This window comes from Elephantulus edwardii, unplaced genomic scaffold, assembly GCF_000299155.1.
Source record: "Elephantulus edwardii isolate Elephantulus edwardi_28Jun2011 unplaced genomic scaffold, EleEdw1.0 scaffold00267, whole genome shotgun sequence".
NCBI classification, from domain to species: domain Eukaryota; kingdom Metazoa; phylum Chordata; class Mammalia; order Macroscelidea; family Macroscelididae; genus Elephantulus; species Elephantulus edwardii.
Window position 1 is genome coordinate 1,343,847 of NW_006400017.1, and position 17,362 is coordinate 1,361,208.

The 17,362-nt window shown below is 43.3% G+C and overlaps 1 protein-coding gene and 1 pseudogene across 1 annotated transcript in view; both read left to right on the forward strand.

Annotated features, from left to right (window-relative positions):
• TEKT1 (tektin 1) overlaps positions 1-17,362 on the forward strand; it is a 38,692-nt gene that overhangs the window by 4,342 nt on the left and 16,988 nt on the right. Inside the window, exons 2-5 of the mRNA XM_006899765.1 lie at positions 870-1,035; positions 2,559-2,687; positions 3,375-3,518; positions 8,050-8,272. Of these exons, the coding sequence (XP_006899827.1) occupies positions 870-1,035; positions 2,559-2,687; positions 3,375-3,518; positions 8,050-8,272 (662 nt within the window). The remainder of the gene's footprint in view (positions 1-869; positions 1,036-2,558; positions 2,688-3,374; positions 3,519-8,049; positions 8,273-17,362) is intronic.
• LOC102847422 lies at positions 9,993-11,876 on the forward strand (annotated as a pseudogene).

The window sequence follows — 17,362 nt, forward strand, 5'->3', positions numbered from 1 at the left end:
TTAAAAAATAAAATAAAATAAAAAAACACACACACAAAACAAAAAAAAATAAAAGCACCTCTTACACACACAAAAAAAAACAACCCACCAATAAATAATTCGTGAAACATTGTACCACATGGATGCATCTAGAGAACATTATACTAGCAAAAAATAAGTCAGTTACAAAGCACTATCATGATATAAAATCATTATCATAAAAAACTAAGGAAAGGTTTAAATGCAGAGTACTTTTGGATGGTTACCAGGGATTGGAAAGGAGAGAAGGGATTGAATATTAATAAATAAGGTGGAGGAAAAGAAAGGCAGTATACAATAGGGTTGATCAGATGTTACGTGATTACGTGAATCAGTTTTCATTCTATAAAGCAAAAGGTGTATGAATTAGTGAATGAAAACCCAATATGATTTATAAACTTTTGCTTATTAAAAGTAATAATAAAAAAAGTAAAGCTATAGTTATTAAGATGGTGAGACATAGGTCAAGATAGACAAATTGACCAATGGAACATAATAGTCTGGAGGCAAAGCTGCAATCCTACATTCATCTAATTTATGACACTCAGTACTTCAATGCAGTAGGAAAAGGTTGACCTTACCAGTAAGCTGGCCAATTGAGCACTCATACAGAGTGAGCATTGAAGAATTAGTGAGTGTAAAATGCTATTTTGATAAATTTTATATTGGGCATAAGATGAAAGATCTTTCCTTTTTACTAACAAACATTTATAGAGATGAAAAGAAGTCGCAAGTAGTACAGCTCTGAGAGGGAAAGAACACATCTCAGGTGGTTTTAGAATAACCCTCAGCCAGAAGTTGGCTAGACTGGGAGTGGACAAACCCTGATGTGCCTTCCCTGTGTGCTTCAGAACAGAGACTTGAGGAAGTCAAGTTCTGGAAGAAGGAGTTAGATGACAAACTTGAGCAGCTTGTGCACGAAACTGACGATCTACTGATATTCAAAATCAGGTTGGAAAAAGCCCTGGAGAGCTTAAAAGAACCCTTGCACATCACTCAGCTGTGCCTTGAGTACAGGTAGGAGGGGAGGTTCTTCGAACAAGTGTGTCATCTGCTGCAAGTAATGGAATGCTGGGTCCTAAAGGCTCATTGTACTGATTGGCGAGGTAAAATCAGGCAGAGGGGCATGTGTTCTTTTACTGCCTGAAATGATCCCAACATGCCTCTGATGCTGAGTAGTAGAATGAGTATTTGTTCCTTGATTTCCTTATCTCTTCATAGGCGTACTTATATATTTCTTCTCTCTATAGACTGAGTATTGAGAGGGTCAAACACCATCACATAAGTGCACTATGTAAACTAGGACCAATGTTGGCTGTATCAGGAAACTTTCAAATAGCATTATATTTAAATAATATAGACGTTCCTTTCTCTCTCACAGTTAAGCAGTCTAGAGATAGTCAGTTCAGGTGGCCCTGGGACCAGTTTAAAGAGTCCAAGCTTTTTCTCTCTTGTTCCATTGCATATGGATTTTGTTCCCAAGGTTACCTCATGATGTCAGGATGATAACTGGATGTTTACATTTCATCTATGAGGGACTGAAAGGCTTGGCCTTGATCATTTCTACTTAAATCTCATTGACCAGAACTTAGTTACTTCACCACATAAGTAGTGTTGTTGTATGCCATTAAGTCAGAACTGACTCATAGCTGACCCTCAATGGGTTTTCATAGCAACAACATAAAACAGCTTTCTAGATATGAAAGGAGTAGGAAAGGAAAGAGAAATGCATCTTTGAAATTCAAAGCCGAGCTTTGAACCAATTTAAACCAGATTGTTGTGGGTGATACAGTAAAACCAGAACTTGTAAATGAGGTTATACTGGAATGATGACTGGAATGAGAAAGTTACAGGGTGAAACCTTGCATTATGTAACTCAGAATAGGTACAGTGAGCTCTTTCAGAATGTTGTAGATTGATGAGATTGTTGCCAGGATTAGGGAGAGATACACATGTTCAGAGTGGTGTGGTTCCTGGCCACCTCTGAATGGTGCACTGGTGTTTCTGATTCTTATTTTTCAAGAGATTTGGTTCTTCTACACCTTGTGTGCTGCCCTTGTTTTCTAAGATGAGGATTTAATTTCCAGCAGTGTGCCAACCTATAATTTTTCTCATTCCAGCTATTGTTCTGATATTACCCATATTTTACAAATTCTGGTCCATCCCAGTTTCATTTTGTTGGCTATGACTGAACTGGAAAGAACCAGTTTGAAGCTTTGCTAAAATGATAATGTTTCCAATTCATAGGTAAGAAGATTCAAGCTTTAGAACTGGCGGTGAAATTTGAGGGGACAAAAGTCCAGTTAGCATTTTTTCATACCAAATAACCCATCTCAGAATGATTTTTTTTCCATTGTGGTTTTTTTCCCCCATTGTGTTTTTTGATATTCAGACGTCATGTAGACATCAAGTCATATACATCCCTCACGCGGACTGGGTAAAATGCTGATCGGTTGTGCATTTATTTTTACAAGCCCAGACCTCAGCCCATCTCTGTGCCCCTTCTCATTTTGGAACCCCTGCTCCTTTCTCTCGGTCAGGGAGAAGCGAGTTGGGATTGACTTGGTCCATGATGAAGTGGAAAAGGAGCTGCTGAAGGAGATTGAAATCATCCAGGGGGTGATGGCCGTGCTGACCCGCACCCTGGAGGAGACTACCGAGCAGATCAGGTGTGACTGATTGTCCCACGCCCACCTTCCCTGAAATCCACTTGAAATTCTAGAGAAGGCAGCATCCACAAAGACGGGGGCCCATGGCACAGAAGGAATGGGGGACAGTACTCTCCTAAGCACTTTCAGTGCCCCCAGGTTCCCAGGAACACTCAGGTGACATCCGTCCAATCCTTCATGTGTATGATACTTTCTGGTCGTGGGTGCTGATGGGGCACCATTTCACCCTGACTATAAACTGGGGACATTGGAGTTGTTTCCTGCCATGGCTGATCCTTTACATCCAGTATGTGACATCAGGAAAAGTCTCAACTGAAAGAGAGTATCTTGAAGTTAAGTTTTGGTTACATTAACTTGTAACCAAGCTTCTACTGGCCAATGAATGCCTTGATGTGATCGAGAAGGAAATGCCACCATCGTGTGCTCAGTTTCTTTAGCTTCATTTTCCAAGGTCACTTGAGAATTTATAGGTGCTCTGGTGGCCTATTGGCAAGAAACTGTGCTGCAATCCCAAAAGCATGTTGTTCAGATACCACGGGAGAAGGATGGGTGGTCTTCTTCTGTGTGATAAACTGCCTCTGAAAACCCACCAGGGTCAGCTATGGGTCAGTTCTGACCTGACAGTTCACAACACCCACCACTAACTGGTTATTCCAGAAGGAGAAACAGTTTCTCTTCTTCTTCCAGACTGAACCGTGCTGCGAAGTACAATCTTGAAAAAGATTTGAAGGACAAGTTTGTGGCTGTGACCATTGATGATATCTGCTTCTCACTCAACAACAACTCGCCAAATATCAGATATTCTGAGAAAGCAGTGAGGGTTGAACCAAAGTGAGTGTGTGCGTGGGCCCCTGCTTGCTGGTATGACCATGCTGTCTTCTTCCCCCGGTAATAAATGTCCCAGTGCTTTGTACAAGCAGGAACTGGTGCACCCCTCACCGCAGGCTGGGACCTAGGAAGAGGGTTGAGGACAAAGGCAGGTGCTGAGTGGGGATGACTTTTAGACAAGGCCAGAACATCCTGAGTCCTTCATGTTAGGTCCTACTTTAAGAAAATTTTATATGTTATTGTAGTTGTTGTTGTGTATCATTGAGTCAGGACCAATTCATTACTGACCCTCCAACTGGTTTTCAGAGGCTGTCAATTTTACAAAAGAAAATTGCTCATCTTTCTTCATGGACTAACTGGTGGATTTGAACTACATGCCTCTGGGTTGGCAGTGCAGCTCTTTACCACTAGGCCACCAGAGTTCCCTTTAAAAAGTAAAAGAATCTAAAAAAAACAAAAAACACAAAGAGCAAATTAAGATTAGCCCCAATTTTTCCCTTTTTCTCCCTTCTTTTCTAGTTTCTCATTTCCTGAGATTACCAAAGTTATCTGTATGTTTTTATAAGCAGATACATACATATATATATACTTTGTTTAGAAAAATGAAATTATATTAGATACCTGTTTCTATAATAATGAACTTGCTTTTCAAGTAACATATCACAGACCTAGCTCATTCTAATTTTTAAAACTCTTCTATTAAAGAAGTGTACGAGTAAAAGCACACATTTAAAAAATTACCATTGTATTTTTTTTATCCATTGCTTCATGACAAATGACCCTAAAACTTAACTAGCTTAAAACAACACACATTTAGTATCTGGCAGTTTCTGTGGGTGAGAAATCTAGTCAGTGCTTAGCCGGATGCCTCTGGCTCAAAGTACCACAAAGTGGTGGTCAAGCCGGGTGCTGCAGCTGCAGTCCCATCTGAAGGCTTGATGAGTCTGGGTTGGAGTGATGAATCCACTTCTCAGCTCACTCATGTGGCTGTGGGGTCCTCGGTCCCAGAGGCCTGTTAGGACATGGCATCACGGAAGTGTATCATTCAGCTCCAGAGGTCTGCAGCTTAGGGAGATGATGAATGGAGGTCACCTCATGAGAGCCTTTACGCCAGGTCTTCTCCTTCATTTCTGACCCCAGAAATAATAAGATCATGAATGTGTGTTGCTTTAAAGTGTTCGGTTGTAGAAGCTCTGGTAGCACGGGCTATAGCATGCTGTGTTTCTCACAACAGATTATTCAGTTTGGGGGTCATTTGTTAATGCAGCAGTAGATAACTAATACACAGTCCAAGACACGCTTTCATAGAGTTTCAGATTCTTGCCGCCCAGTCACATATGAGTCTTAGCTGACCCTCCCTTGGGTTTCCAAGGCTGTAAATCTCTAAGGAAGAAATTGCCTGCTCTCCTCCCTCGGAGCATCTGGTGAATTTGCACTGCTAGAGGGACATGGTCCTGGAGTTAGCAACTCATTTCTCTGTGGATATGCCACCAAAGCCCCCTACTTCCTTTTGAAGGGCTTGAAAAAAATATTTTCTTACCAAGAGTCATGATTAGGCTCAAATACATAGAAGCCTCAAGTTACAAAGTTGGCCAACACCCACGTGTGTTTCTTGGTCTCATTTACAGGCTCTGTTGTAGTTGATTGCCAGCAAGTTGTCTCCCTGCTCATGGTGACCCCATGCACAGTAGACTGAACCCCCGACTGGTCCACACCAGCCCATGATGGGTTGGGGTTTGGACTGTTGTGATCCATAAGGTTTTCATTGATGATCTTTAATAGGTTGCCAGGCCTCCCTTCCTGGCCCATCCTACCTTGGAAGTTCCACTGAAGCCTGTTCAGCACCATAGGAACATATAAACCTGCCACTGACAGGTTGTGCAACCCTGCTTGCTGAAACTGAGGAGGACCTGAAGCGCTTGCTGCAGAGTGTCAAGGACTGCAGCCTCCAATATGGATTGAGGCTCAATGTAAAAAAAACAAAGATTCTCACCACTGGACCAATTGGCAGCATCAGGATGGATGGTGAAGAGATTGAGATTGTTCACAGCTTTAGTTTGCTTGGCTCCACAGTCAACACTCTCGGCACCAGTAGCCAGGAAATTAAAAGGCGTATAGCCATGAGAAAATCTGCTGTTAGGGACCTCTCCAAAGTACTGAAGAGCAATGGTGTTTCTCTGGAGACTAAGGCACATCTGATACAGTCCATGGTCTTTGCAATCATTTGTTATGACCAAGGAAGATAGAAGGAGAATTGATGCCTTTGAGCTGTGGTGCTGGAGAAGAGTATTGAGGGTACCATGGACTGCTAGGAAAACAAACAGATCCTGGAAAGGGTTAAAGGGTGGCTTCTTGGAGGCAAGAATTCTGAGGCTCCGTCTAACATACTTTGGACATGTTGCAAGGAGGGACCAGCCCTTGGAGAAGGACATCATGCTTGGGAGGGTGGAGGGTAGGCGCAGGAGGGGAAGGCCCTCTTTGAGGTGGATTGATTCAGTGACTGGGGTAATTGGGATGGGTGTATCAGAGAGTGCGATTGGCACAGGACAGAGCAGAATTTAGGGCTGTTGTACATAGGGTCGCTATGAGTCGCAAGTGGCACATAACAACAACAGGTTGTGGCTGCACATGAGTTTTCCAGTTACCAAGCCTGAGTTTGTTACATGAATGGCAACAGTTCTTTGTATTTATTGCTTTGTATTTGTTGACCTGCATATGCATGAGAGCTAAGGATGATAAATTACTTTTACCTTTTAATCATAACTTGTGTTTCTTTTTTGTTACACAATACTCAATTCTGGGTCAAACTTGAAATAGGTCCACAAGATTTCAACAGAAGTGCATCCGTTTCTGACGTTTCAAGTAATTTTTTCTAAAGAAACAAACCAGATTTGCTTACACATGTAAGAAGTTGGAAGCCATAACAAAAGAAGCATTGCTTTTCTCTGAATTACGGGAGACGGTCCTTTCTAAATGATCCGCAACATTTCTAGGGATGGGTATTGTGGTTAGGTGCTGTCGAGCTGACTGTGATGCGTGTAAGTCTTGTAAACAACAGATGGAAACCTTGCCTCGCCTGCATCCTCCTCACAATCTCCATCCTGCTCAAGCCTGTGGCTGCAGTCACTATGTCAGGCCATCTCCTGGACGGTCTTCCTCTCTTTCACTGACCCTCCTCCTTTCCCAGCCTGATGTCTTTCCCCGAGGGTTGGCCCCTCCTGACATGTCTGAAATACATGAGATGAAATTTCTCCATCCTTGCCTCTAAGGAGCGCCCTGGTTGCACTTCCTCCAAGATGGATCTGCTTGTTCTTTTGACAGTGCAATGTATATTCAAGCGTCTTCTCCAACACCACAGTTCACCACCCCAGAGGCAGAATTTCTTTCTTCTGTCATGTGTAGTTATTGTTCAACTTTCAGATTTAGTTATTTTTCATCTTTCAGATGCAAAGGAAGCAATAAAAAAATGCCATGGCTTGATTCAGGTGTACCTTAGTCTTTAAACTGACATCCTTGCTCTGTATCACTTTAAAGAGGCCCTTGGCAGCGTATTTCTCCAGTGCAACAGGTCTTTGGATATACTGCCTGTTGATGCCATGGGTGTTGATTATGGCTCCAGTCTAAGAGTCGTCCTGTAAACCCCATCTAGAGTGTGTACAATTTAACTCAAGCTTGGGCAAAGTCACATTCTCAGGCTGAGCAAAAGACTCGGAGGAAACATTTTTCATCCGTTCATCCATTTCATCCTCCTGTTGAAAGGGAGGCAAAGTACACTTCAATTTCAATGAGCAAAAGTGAAAGAAACCCCGAATTGTTCGTGTCTCTCTTCAGTCTCAAACCTAAGCAGCTGTGAAAACATGCCAAACTTTTCTTCTGCAAAATGCTTTTCTCAAAGGTTCAAGCTCCTTTTAAATCAGAATCCTTTTAAAGAATATTATCTCTTGATGTCAAAACATTTTCTTTAAAGTTTTGGAGAGACATGTTCCACTTGTTCATGAAAACTAAAACCAACCACCCTTCATTTTAAAGCACTCAGTAAGACCGGCCGCCTACTCTGCTGGATTCACCTTTCACTCACATTCCCTGGTGAGGGCTGTCTGCTAAGCCACTTGACTTCTGCTAGTAGCAAATTTTTATATCTTTTCTCTAGGTTTTCATGCGATTTTAAAACATTCTCAATTGAGTTGGTCTTTGCATAATAAAGTCAACCATTTCTGTAGCAGCACAGGGAATTCATCCCCACAAGATTTCACACCTGTCCTCCTCTGTAAAATGGGGTTATCAGATCTTGCTAGGTTATTGTGAGGGTTAAATGAGAGAATGTGTAGAATATGCCAGCCCAGTGCCCCTAAATTGGCAGCTTTTGCCATTGATGGACAGCCATTCACTCTCTCCAGAGATGGAGAAATGATCCAGGTGCTTCTGTAGGTGCAGCTAGGCCAGGATCCCGGTGGATTTCCTGGGGCTTGTCCCTCTCCTTCCGCCCCCTGCCTCACCCACACACGCTGTGAATGGTACGTGGCTTCTGTTTCAGCTCCGTGAGTCTGGCAGACTGGTTGGATTTCTCCAACGCCAACGTGGAGAAGGCTGACAAGCAGCGCAACAACTCCCTGATGCTGAAGGCCCTTGTGGACCGAGTCCTGTCCCAGACAGCCCACGACTTGCGCAAGCAGTGTGACGTGGTGGACACGGCGTTCAGGATCGGACTGAAGGAGATCAAGGGTGCCAAGGACAAGCTGGCTGTCCACCTGGCCAAGGTGAGGCCTGGGGAAAACAAGGAGGAGAACAGTCAGGAGCTTTCCTGGGCCATGTTGTCAGACCTCTTGAGTTTGCAGTATTGTGTTAACTAATGAGTCAGACATATGATGTCAAGTCTAGAGACTAAGGTGTGCCTGATTCAGTCTGTAGTCTTCACAATTACTTGCTATTCATCAGAAAGCTGGACAATGACTAGGGACGAAAGGAGGAGAATTGATTGCCTTTGAGCTGTGGTGCTGGAGAAGAGTATTGAATATACCATGGACTGCTAGGAGAACTAACAGGTTCATGTTAGAGAGGGTGAGACCAAGCTCCTTCTTAGAGGCAAGGATTCTGAAGCTTCATCTGACATATTGTGGGTATGTTGCAAAGAGGGACAAGTCCTTGGAGAGGGATGTCATGCTTGGTAGGGTGGAGGGACAGTGCAAGAGAGGAAGACCCTCGATGAGATGGATTGACTCAGAGGCTGGTGTAATGGTGGTAGGACGTCAGAGACAATAAGATTGGCACAGGATAGAGCAGGGTTTAGGGCTGTTGTACATAGGGTTGCTATGAGTCACAAGGGACTTGACGGCACATAACAGCAGCAACAACAACGAGTCAGGGCTCTTCACATATCTCCATTTACAGCAAGCTCTGGGCTTTTGGGGGAAGTTGGGGTTGGAGTGAGAGTTCGCTCTCTGGTACCAAGGCCAGGGCCCTTTGTCACTTACTGCTGCTGAAAAGGAAAACGTGGAGGACAGTGCTGAGGTGGAGGCCGGGAGGTTCCAGGTCTGGCCCCTGCTTTGTGCCCCTTGATGACCTTCAACTCACCTTTCCCCCCAACCCGGGCCGCAAGAACCTCCAATATGAAATAGGTGATGGACTATCTCAGATTTCCTTTAGGACTCTGAAGTTCATGATTAAAGTACTTCGCCTATGTCTGAAATCAACAAATAATTATCTCAGAGGAATAGTATCTGTGAAAAGTATTTTAATTGTAATACAATTTAGAGAGAATCATCATTGGGTTGGGAGGGATGTAGAACCTGAAAGATCTGGCTTTCTTCTTATCTTCAGGACACAAGTTGGATGGAACCATGAGAGATAACCAAATTTACTGGGAAATGATGATTATGATCTAAGATATGATCTAACATATGTACATATGTTAAAAATGCAAATATCAAGTTGAAAAACCTTGGGTTAGTTGAGAAAGTCATTCATATCTCTTAGGAGCGAAGAGGACATTTCAAGGTCCAATAAAGATCTGTAGGCGTGAATGGGGATGGTATTAGTATCTGACTTGGATGAATCAGGCAGTGTGCAATTTATTTATTTAGTCCCCACCCCACCTTGTTGTGTACCATCTAGTCTGATCTGACTGGCCCAGAAAATTGCCCCTCCTTCTCCAGAGGCGCATCTGGTGGTTTCAAACCACACACCTTTGAGATTGCAGTGCAGCTTCTTGCCACTAGGCCACCAGAGCTCCCCAGCACTGTGCCATTTAAGAGTGTCTAGCTCCACCTTATCCCCAGTGCAGCCTACTTCCCGCCCTCGGCGCCTCAGCATCTCCAAGGAGGAACGAAGAGACTCGCGAGGCCTTCCCGCTGCCAGGACCCGACACCGCCAGCCTCCCTTCCCAGCCTCGCTTCCCAGCAACAGCGGATCGACTCGGTCGTGGACTGTGGCCCTGCTGGTAGCCGTGCCGAGATGAACCCCAGCGCCCCCAGCTATCCCATGTCGTCTCTCTACGTGGGAGACCTACACCCTGACGTGACAGAGGCGATGCTCTACGAGAAGTTCAGCCCAATCGGGCCCATCCTCTCCATCCGGGTCTGCAGGGACATGATCACCCACCGCTCCCTGGGCTACGCGTATGTGAACTTCCTGCAGCCGGAGGACGCGGAGCGTGCTTTGGACACCATGAATTTTTATGTTATGAAAGGTAAGCCAGTACGCATAATGTGGGCTCAGAGTGATCCATCTCTTCGTAAAAGTGGAGTGGGCAACATATTCATGAAAAATTTGGACAAATCCATTGACAACAAAGCAGTGTATGATACATTTTCAGCATTTGGTAATATCCTCTCATGTAAGGTGGTTTGTGATGAAAATGGTTCCAAGGGCTATGGATTTGTGCATTTTGACACACAGGAAGCAGCTGAAAGAGCTATTGAAAAATTGAACGGGATGCTTCTAAATGATCGCAAAGTATTTATTGGACATTTTAAGTCTCACAAAGAACGAGAGGCAGAACTCGGAGCTAGGGCTAAAGAGTTTACCAATGTTTACATCAAGAATTTTGGAGAGGACATGGATGATGAGCGCCTTGGGCATCTCTTTGGCAAGTTTGGACCTGCCTTAAGTGTGAAAGTAATGACCGATGAAAGTGGGAAGTCCAAAGGTTTTGGATTTGTGAGCTTTGAGAGGCATGAAGATGCACAGAAAGCTGTTGATGAGATGAATGGAAAGGTGCTCAATGGAAAACAAATCTATGTTGGTCGAGCTCAGAAAAGAGTGGAACGACAGACAGAACTTAAGCGCAAATTTGAGCAGATGAAGCAAGACAGGATCAGCAGATACCAGGGTGTTAACTTATATGTGAAAAATCTTGATGATGGCATTGATGACGAACGTCTCCGCAAAGAGTTTTCTCCATTTGGTACAATCACTAGCGCAAAGGTTATGATGGAGGGTGGTCGCAGCAAAGGATTTGGTTTCGTATGTTTCTCCTCCCCAGAAGAAGCCACTAAAGCACTTAAAGAAATGAATGGTAAAATTGTGGCCATGAAACCACTGTATATAGCTTTAGCTCAGCGCAAAGAAGAGCGCCAGGCTCGCCTCACTAACCAGTACATGCAGAGTATGGTGAATGTCCGAGCTGTGCCCAACCCCGTGATCAACCCCTACCAGCCAGCACCTCCTTCAGGTTACTTCATGGCAGCTATTCCACAGACTCAGAACCGTGCTGCGTACTACCCTCCCAGGCAAACTGCTCAATTAAGACCAAGTCATCGCTGTACTGCTCAGGGTGCCAGACCTCATCCATTCCAAAATATACCCGGTGCTATCCACCCAGCTGCTCCTAGACCACCATTTAGTACCATGAGACCAGCTTCTTCACAAGATCCACGAGTCATGTCAACACAAAGTGTTGCGAACACATCAACACAGAGCATGGGTCCCGGGCCTGCAGCTGCTGCTGAAGCAGCTACTCCTGCTGTCCGCACTGTGCCGCAGTATACATACGCTGCTGGGGTTCGCAATTGTCAGCAACACCTAAATGCAGAACCACAATTCACCATGCATCGGCCTCCTGTTCATGTACAAGATCAAGAAGAGCCTTTGACTGCTTCCATGTTGGCATCTGTCCATCAAGAGCAAAAGCAGATGTTGGGTGAAAGGCTGTTTCCTCTTATTCAAGCCATGCACCCTACATTGGCTGGTAAAATCGCTGGCATGTTACTGGAGACTGATAATTCAGAACTTCTTCATATGCTTGAGTCTCCGGAGTTTCTTCGTTCTAAGGTTGATGAAGCTGTAGCTGTACTACAAGCCCACCAAGCTTAAGAGGCTGCCCAGAAAGCAGTTAACAGTGCCACTGGTGTTCCAACTGTTTAACATGATGAGGGACCATGAAAGAAAACTCGTGCTTCACCGAAGAAAAAGAACTAAATCATTCCTTTCTTTAATTTTGTAATTCTTTACTGTGGAATAGCTCAGAATGTCAGTTCTGAATTAGGTAACAGAATTGATAACTGAGCAAGGAAATGTAATTTGGATTATAAAATTCTTGCTTTAATAAAAATTCCTAAATCGTGGGAAAAAAAAGTGTCTAGCTCCCTTTAAAGGTCACTGATATCTTAGTTATCCAGTCTTCTGTAATGAGAACACCACATATGGGTGGATTTAACAAACAGCTGTATTTTCTCATCATCTAGGAGTCTGGAAGTCTCATCTAGGAGTCTGGAAGTCTGACTTCAGATGGCCAGCTGTTGGCTTTTTCTCTGTGTTGGCCATGGGAACAGAGCCTTGTCTCCTTCAGGTTCTGCTCCTACGTTGCCTTTCTGTGATGTACCATACTATCTACCTTCCCCACTCTGCTTAATCTGCTTTTTTATATCTCAAGAGATTGACTGAATAAACACACACACAAGTACATAATGTAAAGAAATTATTGTATACAAACAAGTAAAAAGATTTAAAAAAAAGAAAGAGATTGACTTAAGACACACCCTACACTAATATTTCTTCAATAACATAGTGAAGGAGGAGCTCTGGTGGCCTAGTGGCAAGAAACTGCACTGCAGTGCGTAGTTCGAATCCACCAGATACTTCTCTGGAGAAGGAGGGGCAAACTCCTCCTGCGCCAGTCAGATCCAATTCAACGGTACACCAAATTAAATGCCGCTATTGTGATTGTTGTGTGCCGTCCTGTCGGAACTGACCCAGAGCTGACCCTCCAGCTGCTTTTCAGAGGCAGTTAAAGGAATGGGAGGAGATTGCCCGTCTTTTTCCTGTGGAGTAGCTGGTGGACTCAAACCACATACCTTTGGGATTATAGAGCAACTTCTTCCCATTAGGTCATCAGAGCTCCCTACAGGTAAACCTGTTGCTTTTGTTGGGTACCATCAAGTCAGAACCAACCCATAGCTGACCCTCCAGCAGGTTTTCAGAGGCAGTTAACTGAATGAGAGGAGACTATCCATCTTTCTCCTGCATAGCAGTGGGTGGATTTGAACAGTGTGCCTTTGGGATTGCAGCACAGTTTCTTACCTCCAGGCCACCAGAGGTCTCCACAGGTAAACTTACTGCCATCAAATTGATTCAGTGACCTTTTATCAGGTTTCCACGGCTGCAAATCTTCACGGACGAAGATTGCCCATTTTTATCTTACAGAGTGACTGATGGATTCTGCTGATCTTTGGCAGAATTGTTACAAACTATGTCACTAAGCACTTTTTACTGCAAATGAGATCTATAACATCTATTTTTGAAGGACACAGTTCAATCCATAGTACATGGCAGCTATGAGAAAGGGACCTCCTGGTTATCATCTGGCCAGAAGCTTCACTGGTCACAAAGAGACTCAACAAGCTGAGAAGAAAGCCATAAAATCAGATGCTGTTGAGTTGACTCACACATGGTGACCAAAGTGAATTCAGTACCTGATCATTCAGAATTAAACTCCTAGGCCTTTCTTGAAGGCATCTCTGGACGAGCTGAAACATCTCCCCTCAACCTTTCAGTTAACAGCCAAAGCAGTAACCATGTGCACCACCCAGGGACTCCAAGCTCAGCAGATCACCCCCAGATTACATGGCAGGGGTGCCCCCTTTTGTTTGCAATCACCTGATTTGATTTTTTTTTAACCTAGGTGAAGTGTATTTTGGCAGATGAGGCCTATGATGAGCCTATGAGCTGAATGAAGGATATTATGAGGTACTTAGTGTAACAAGGAAAAGGAGAGGGCTCTAGTGGCCTAGTGGGAAGAAGCTTTGCTGCAATCCTAGAGGCACACAGTTCGCATCCACCAGCTGCTCTGCTGGGAAGAGGCTGGGCAATATCCTCCTGTTCAATTAACTGCCTCTGACAACCTGCTGGAGGGTCAGCTAAGGCTTGGTTACAACTTGACAGTACACAACAACAACAACAGTGTAACAAAGGAGAAAAGAAAGTGTTATACGTCCTTTATTGATAAAATTATAACTATTATAACAATATTTATAATTATAGAAATATATTAATATAATATATAATTAACAAAATATAAGTCTACTATGTTAAAATATAATAATTATAAACTGCTTTTTTTTTTTTGTAATATAGACCAACAAGAGTGAAATTTTTTGGGAAGAGACTAACAGTTTACTTAGTTGGGGTTAAGAACAATCCAATCTTTTGGAAAAAAAGTCCTGATCATCAGAACCAATGGCAAATGCTCATCTGTTAATGCTGATCTGTAGTGAGATGAAATGAATTTCATTTCTGAAAATATGTTTTCAGACAGATACTGTTATGCAAGGTTGGTTGTGATTCAGACAGATAGGTACTGCTAAATATTGACATTGCCTGTAAGTATATGATTATAGTTGAGTCTGTATGTCACTTAGAAGATATTTATAGACGCTTCTCTTGATGTTTGCCTCTTAGCAGGTTAATCACATCGGGTTAAAGGTTAGGTAGTGATGCCTCAATTTCACAGTTAAATGGATTTTCACATACGGAAATCTCCGCACTTGCTGTAAGCACCACAGATACTGCTGGGACATGGAAACTGTGTCTGCAGCAAATTTGTGGCTCTGGAGATCTTGCTGCTGCTTTTTGCTATTGCTGAGACCGTACAGCAGAACACGCACCAGTCCACCACTCTCTGCACGTGCTGTTCATTGACACTTGGTACGTTCTGCAGACCCGTTCGCACGCCCCTCTTCTGAATTGTCCTAGTATTAACGTACGCTCACTGCCCCCTAATGGTCCTGTGGAAGCTTTTAAGTTGCTGTTGTCACGTTGACCCCATGTAAAACCAAACCCTCAGCTGTTGAGTGGATCCCATCACTTGGCGACCCTCCATCATGGTTCTGAGGTGGGAGCAGCGCTGGTGTGTGGTCACTACCGCCCGCTCAGCAGCTCAACACTTTACCCACCAAGATTCCCTTTGGTAGATGTTAAAAGGGCACGTGCTCGTGCAGACATTCTTTATGCTTTCACTCACCTACTCACTCACCCACCCACCCACCCATTTACCCATTCACTCACTCACCCACCCATCCACTCATCCACTCACTCACCCACCCACTCACTTACCCACTCACTCATTGCCTTGAGTTGTCATGGGCTCATGGCTGGCCTTCCAGTGGGTTTTTGAGGCTGTAAATCTCACTAGAGGACATTACCTATCTTTCTTCCCAGGAGCCGCTAATACATTCAAACCTTTGATAAGTTTCAGAGAAGAAGCCTAAGGTTCCTCCTGTGGATTAGGGGCGCACCTCCTTAAAGACTATGCCACCAGAGCTAAGTAAACTGTGGTTTGGTTTTAAGACTTCAGTGAGTATTTTTGGTTTAAGGTTTAAAAGCAACCTTCTAGTTATTCTATAGTGCCTGGGGTCTTAAACACATAAAATTGATCTTTCAAAATACAAAAATTGTTCTCTTTTAGCCTGGAGTAACAGAAAAAGGAGAATTAGACACACACCTACAAGAACAAAAGTCTCTTTGGCCATTAGTCCAGGAGAACTGGACCGGATACCATCCAGTTATTATTGAATATTTTAATTAAAGATTCTTTAGAAGAAATGTGATTAAAAGGGGAGGAAATACATAACAGAATTTCACATTATCATGGCTTTTATGGAGCTGTGGAGGCTAGATGAACCCTTAACACTATTGCCCTGAGGTGATCTTTAAACCTTGCATCTTGTTTTAATTTTTGGCAGCACAGCAAGTGTATAAATCAATTTGACATTGCTTGCAATTCATAAAATTTAGTTGTTGAAATTACTTTTCTTCAGTGTACATTTTGCAGAGAAGTACTATTTTGTCTTGCACTTTATGGTTGAACTCAATACAAAAATATCATCAAGTCTGTAGCAAAAACTACTCCCTAATGCTGCTCAGTTTTTGTTAATTGTGGTTGAAGGAAGTTCTTTTCATCTAGAGACATTTGGCCCTCACAAAGAACCTTGGCCATTAATCTGTTAAACCATTGAACTACTGTCTAGTAGGGCAGTCAGAAGTCCACCTTCTATTCCTGACAAAAATTCATGGAACTGATGATGATAGTTAAGACTATGAGAATAAATGACGTTCATGCTCAGATTCAATACTGTGGTTAAACTCATTGCCAGGAAGTTGGAATCAACTCACAGCTGATCCTCCAGCAGGTTTTCAGGGGCTGTAAATTGCATGGGAGGAAATTGCCTGTCTTTCTCCTGTTGCCTGTCTTTTGAGTTGGCAGTGCAACTCCTTACCCACTAGGCTAGCAGAGCTCACTAAATAAATCAATACAATAAATACAATAAATCTCTGCATACCTAAAAATACGATGGTGTTGTGTACTGTCAAGTTGGAACTGACCAATAGCTGATGCTCTGGCAGATTTTCAGAAGCAATTAAGAGCATTTAAGGAGAGGAGATGGACTATCCTTCTCCTGCGGAGCAGCTGGTGGATTCGAATCGCGTGCCTTTGGGATTGCAGCCCAGTTTCTTGCCACTACAGCCAAATATTTTCGATGCAGTATCTGCTGATGAGTAGTAGTGTGGTACGTAACCATAGGCTTTAAATCACACAAGCCCTGTCATTTGTTCAACTAAGTCTTTTTCTGCTCGCCCATGTTTTTAGCATCATCAACTGTGACACTCCGCGGATTCCACTTCAGGAATTTAGCACTGAATTACTCGAGTGTTTTGTTTTCTCAACTTCTCTTTTTGCAGATATTCTCACTGTAGTTGTTCCCCGTGGACCCGTTCACAGAGGCGGATTCTTTAGTCACTTCAAAGTTAGTGTTGCCTCCCCAGTAAATGTAGCAACTGAGCAGTAGAACAGATGCTAGCTAGCTCATCGAGAGCCAAGGAAAACCACTTAGTCATTCGGCTCTCCACGCTCTGATAGTCTAATTTTTAAGAACTGTTTTAGATTTACAAGGAGATGATGCAAAGTACAGAGAGCTCTCACTATCTCTTCTCCCTCTTGGACAATGTTTCTCTTATGTCTGTCTTGCATGTGCATGGCGTGTTTGTTATAGCTGATGAGCCCATATTGTTATATTTTTATTAACTAGGCACATAGTTCACATAAGACATTTCCTTTTTTTTGTGGCTCAGTACTATGGTTTTGACAAATGCATGATGTCATGTGCCCACCTTCAGAGAATCATGTAGAATATTTTCACTGCCCAAAACTATGCTCCACTTATTTCTTCTTCCCTTCTACCTCTCTGTGAATCCCTGGCAACAACTGTGTTTTTGTTGGTTTGTGGGTGTTTTTTAAATGTCTCTATAGTTTGGGGTTTTTTTTTTATTAAATTTTATTAGTTTTAATGAACATTTACAGGGATTTTGGGTTTTCATTCCTTCATTGCTGCACCATTCTCTCTACCCTCCTCCCC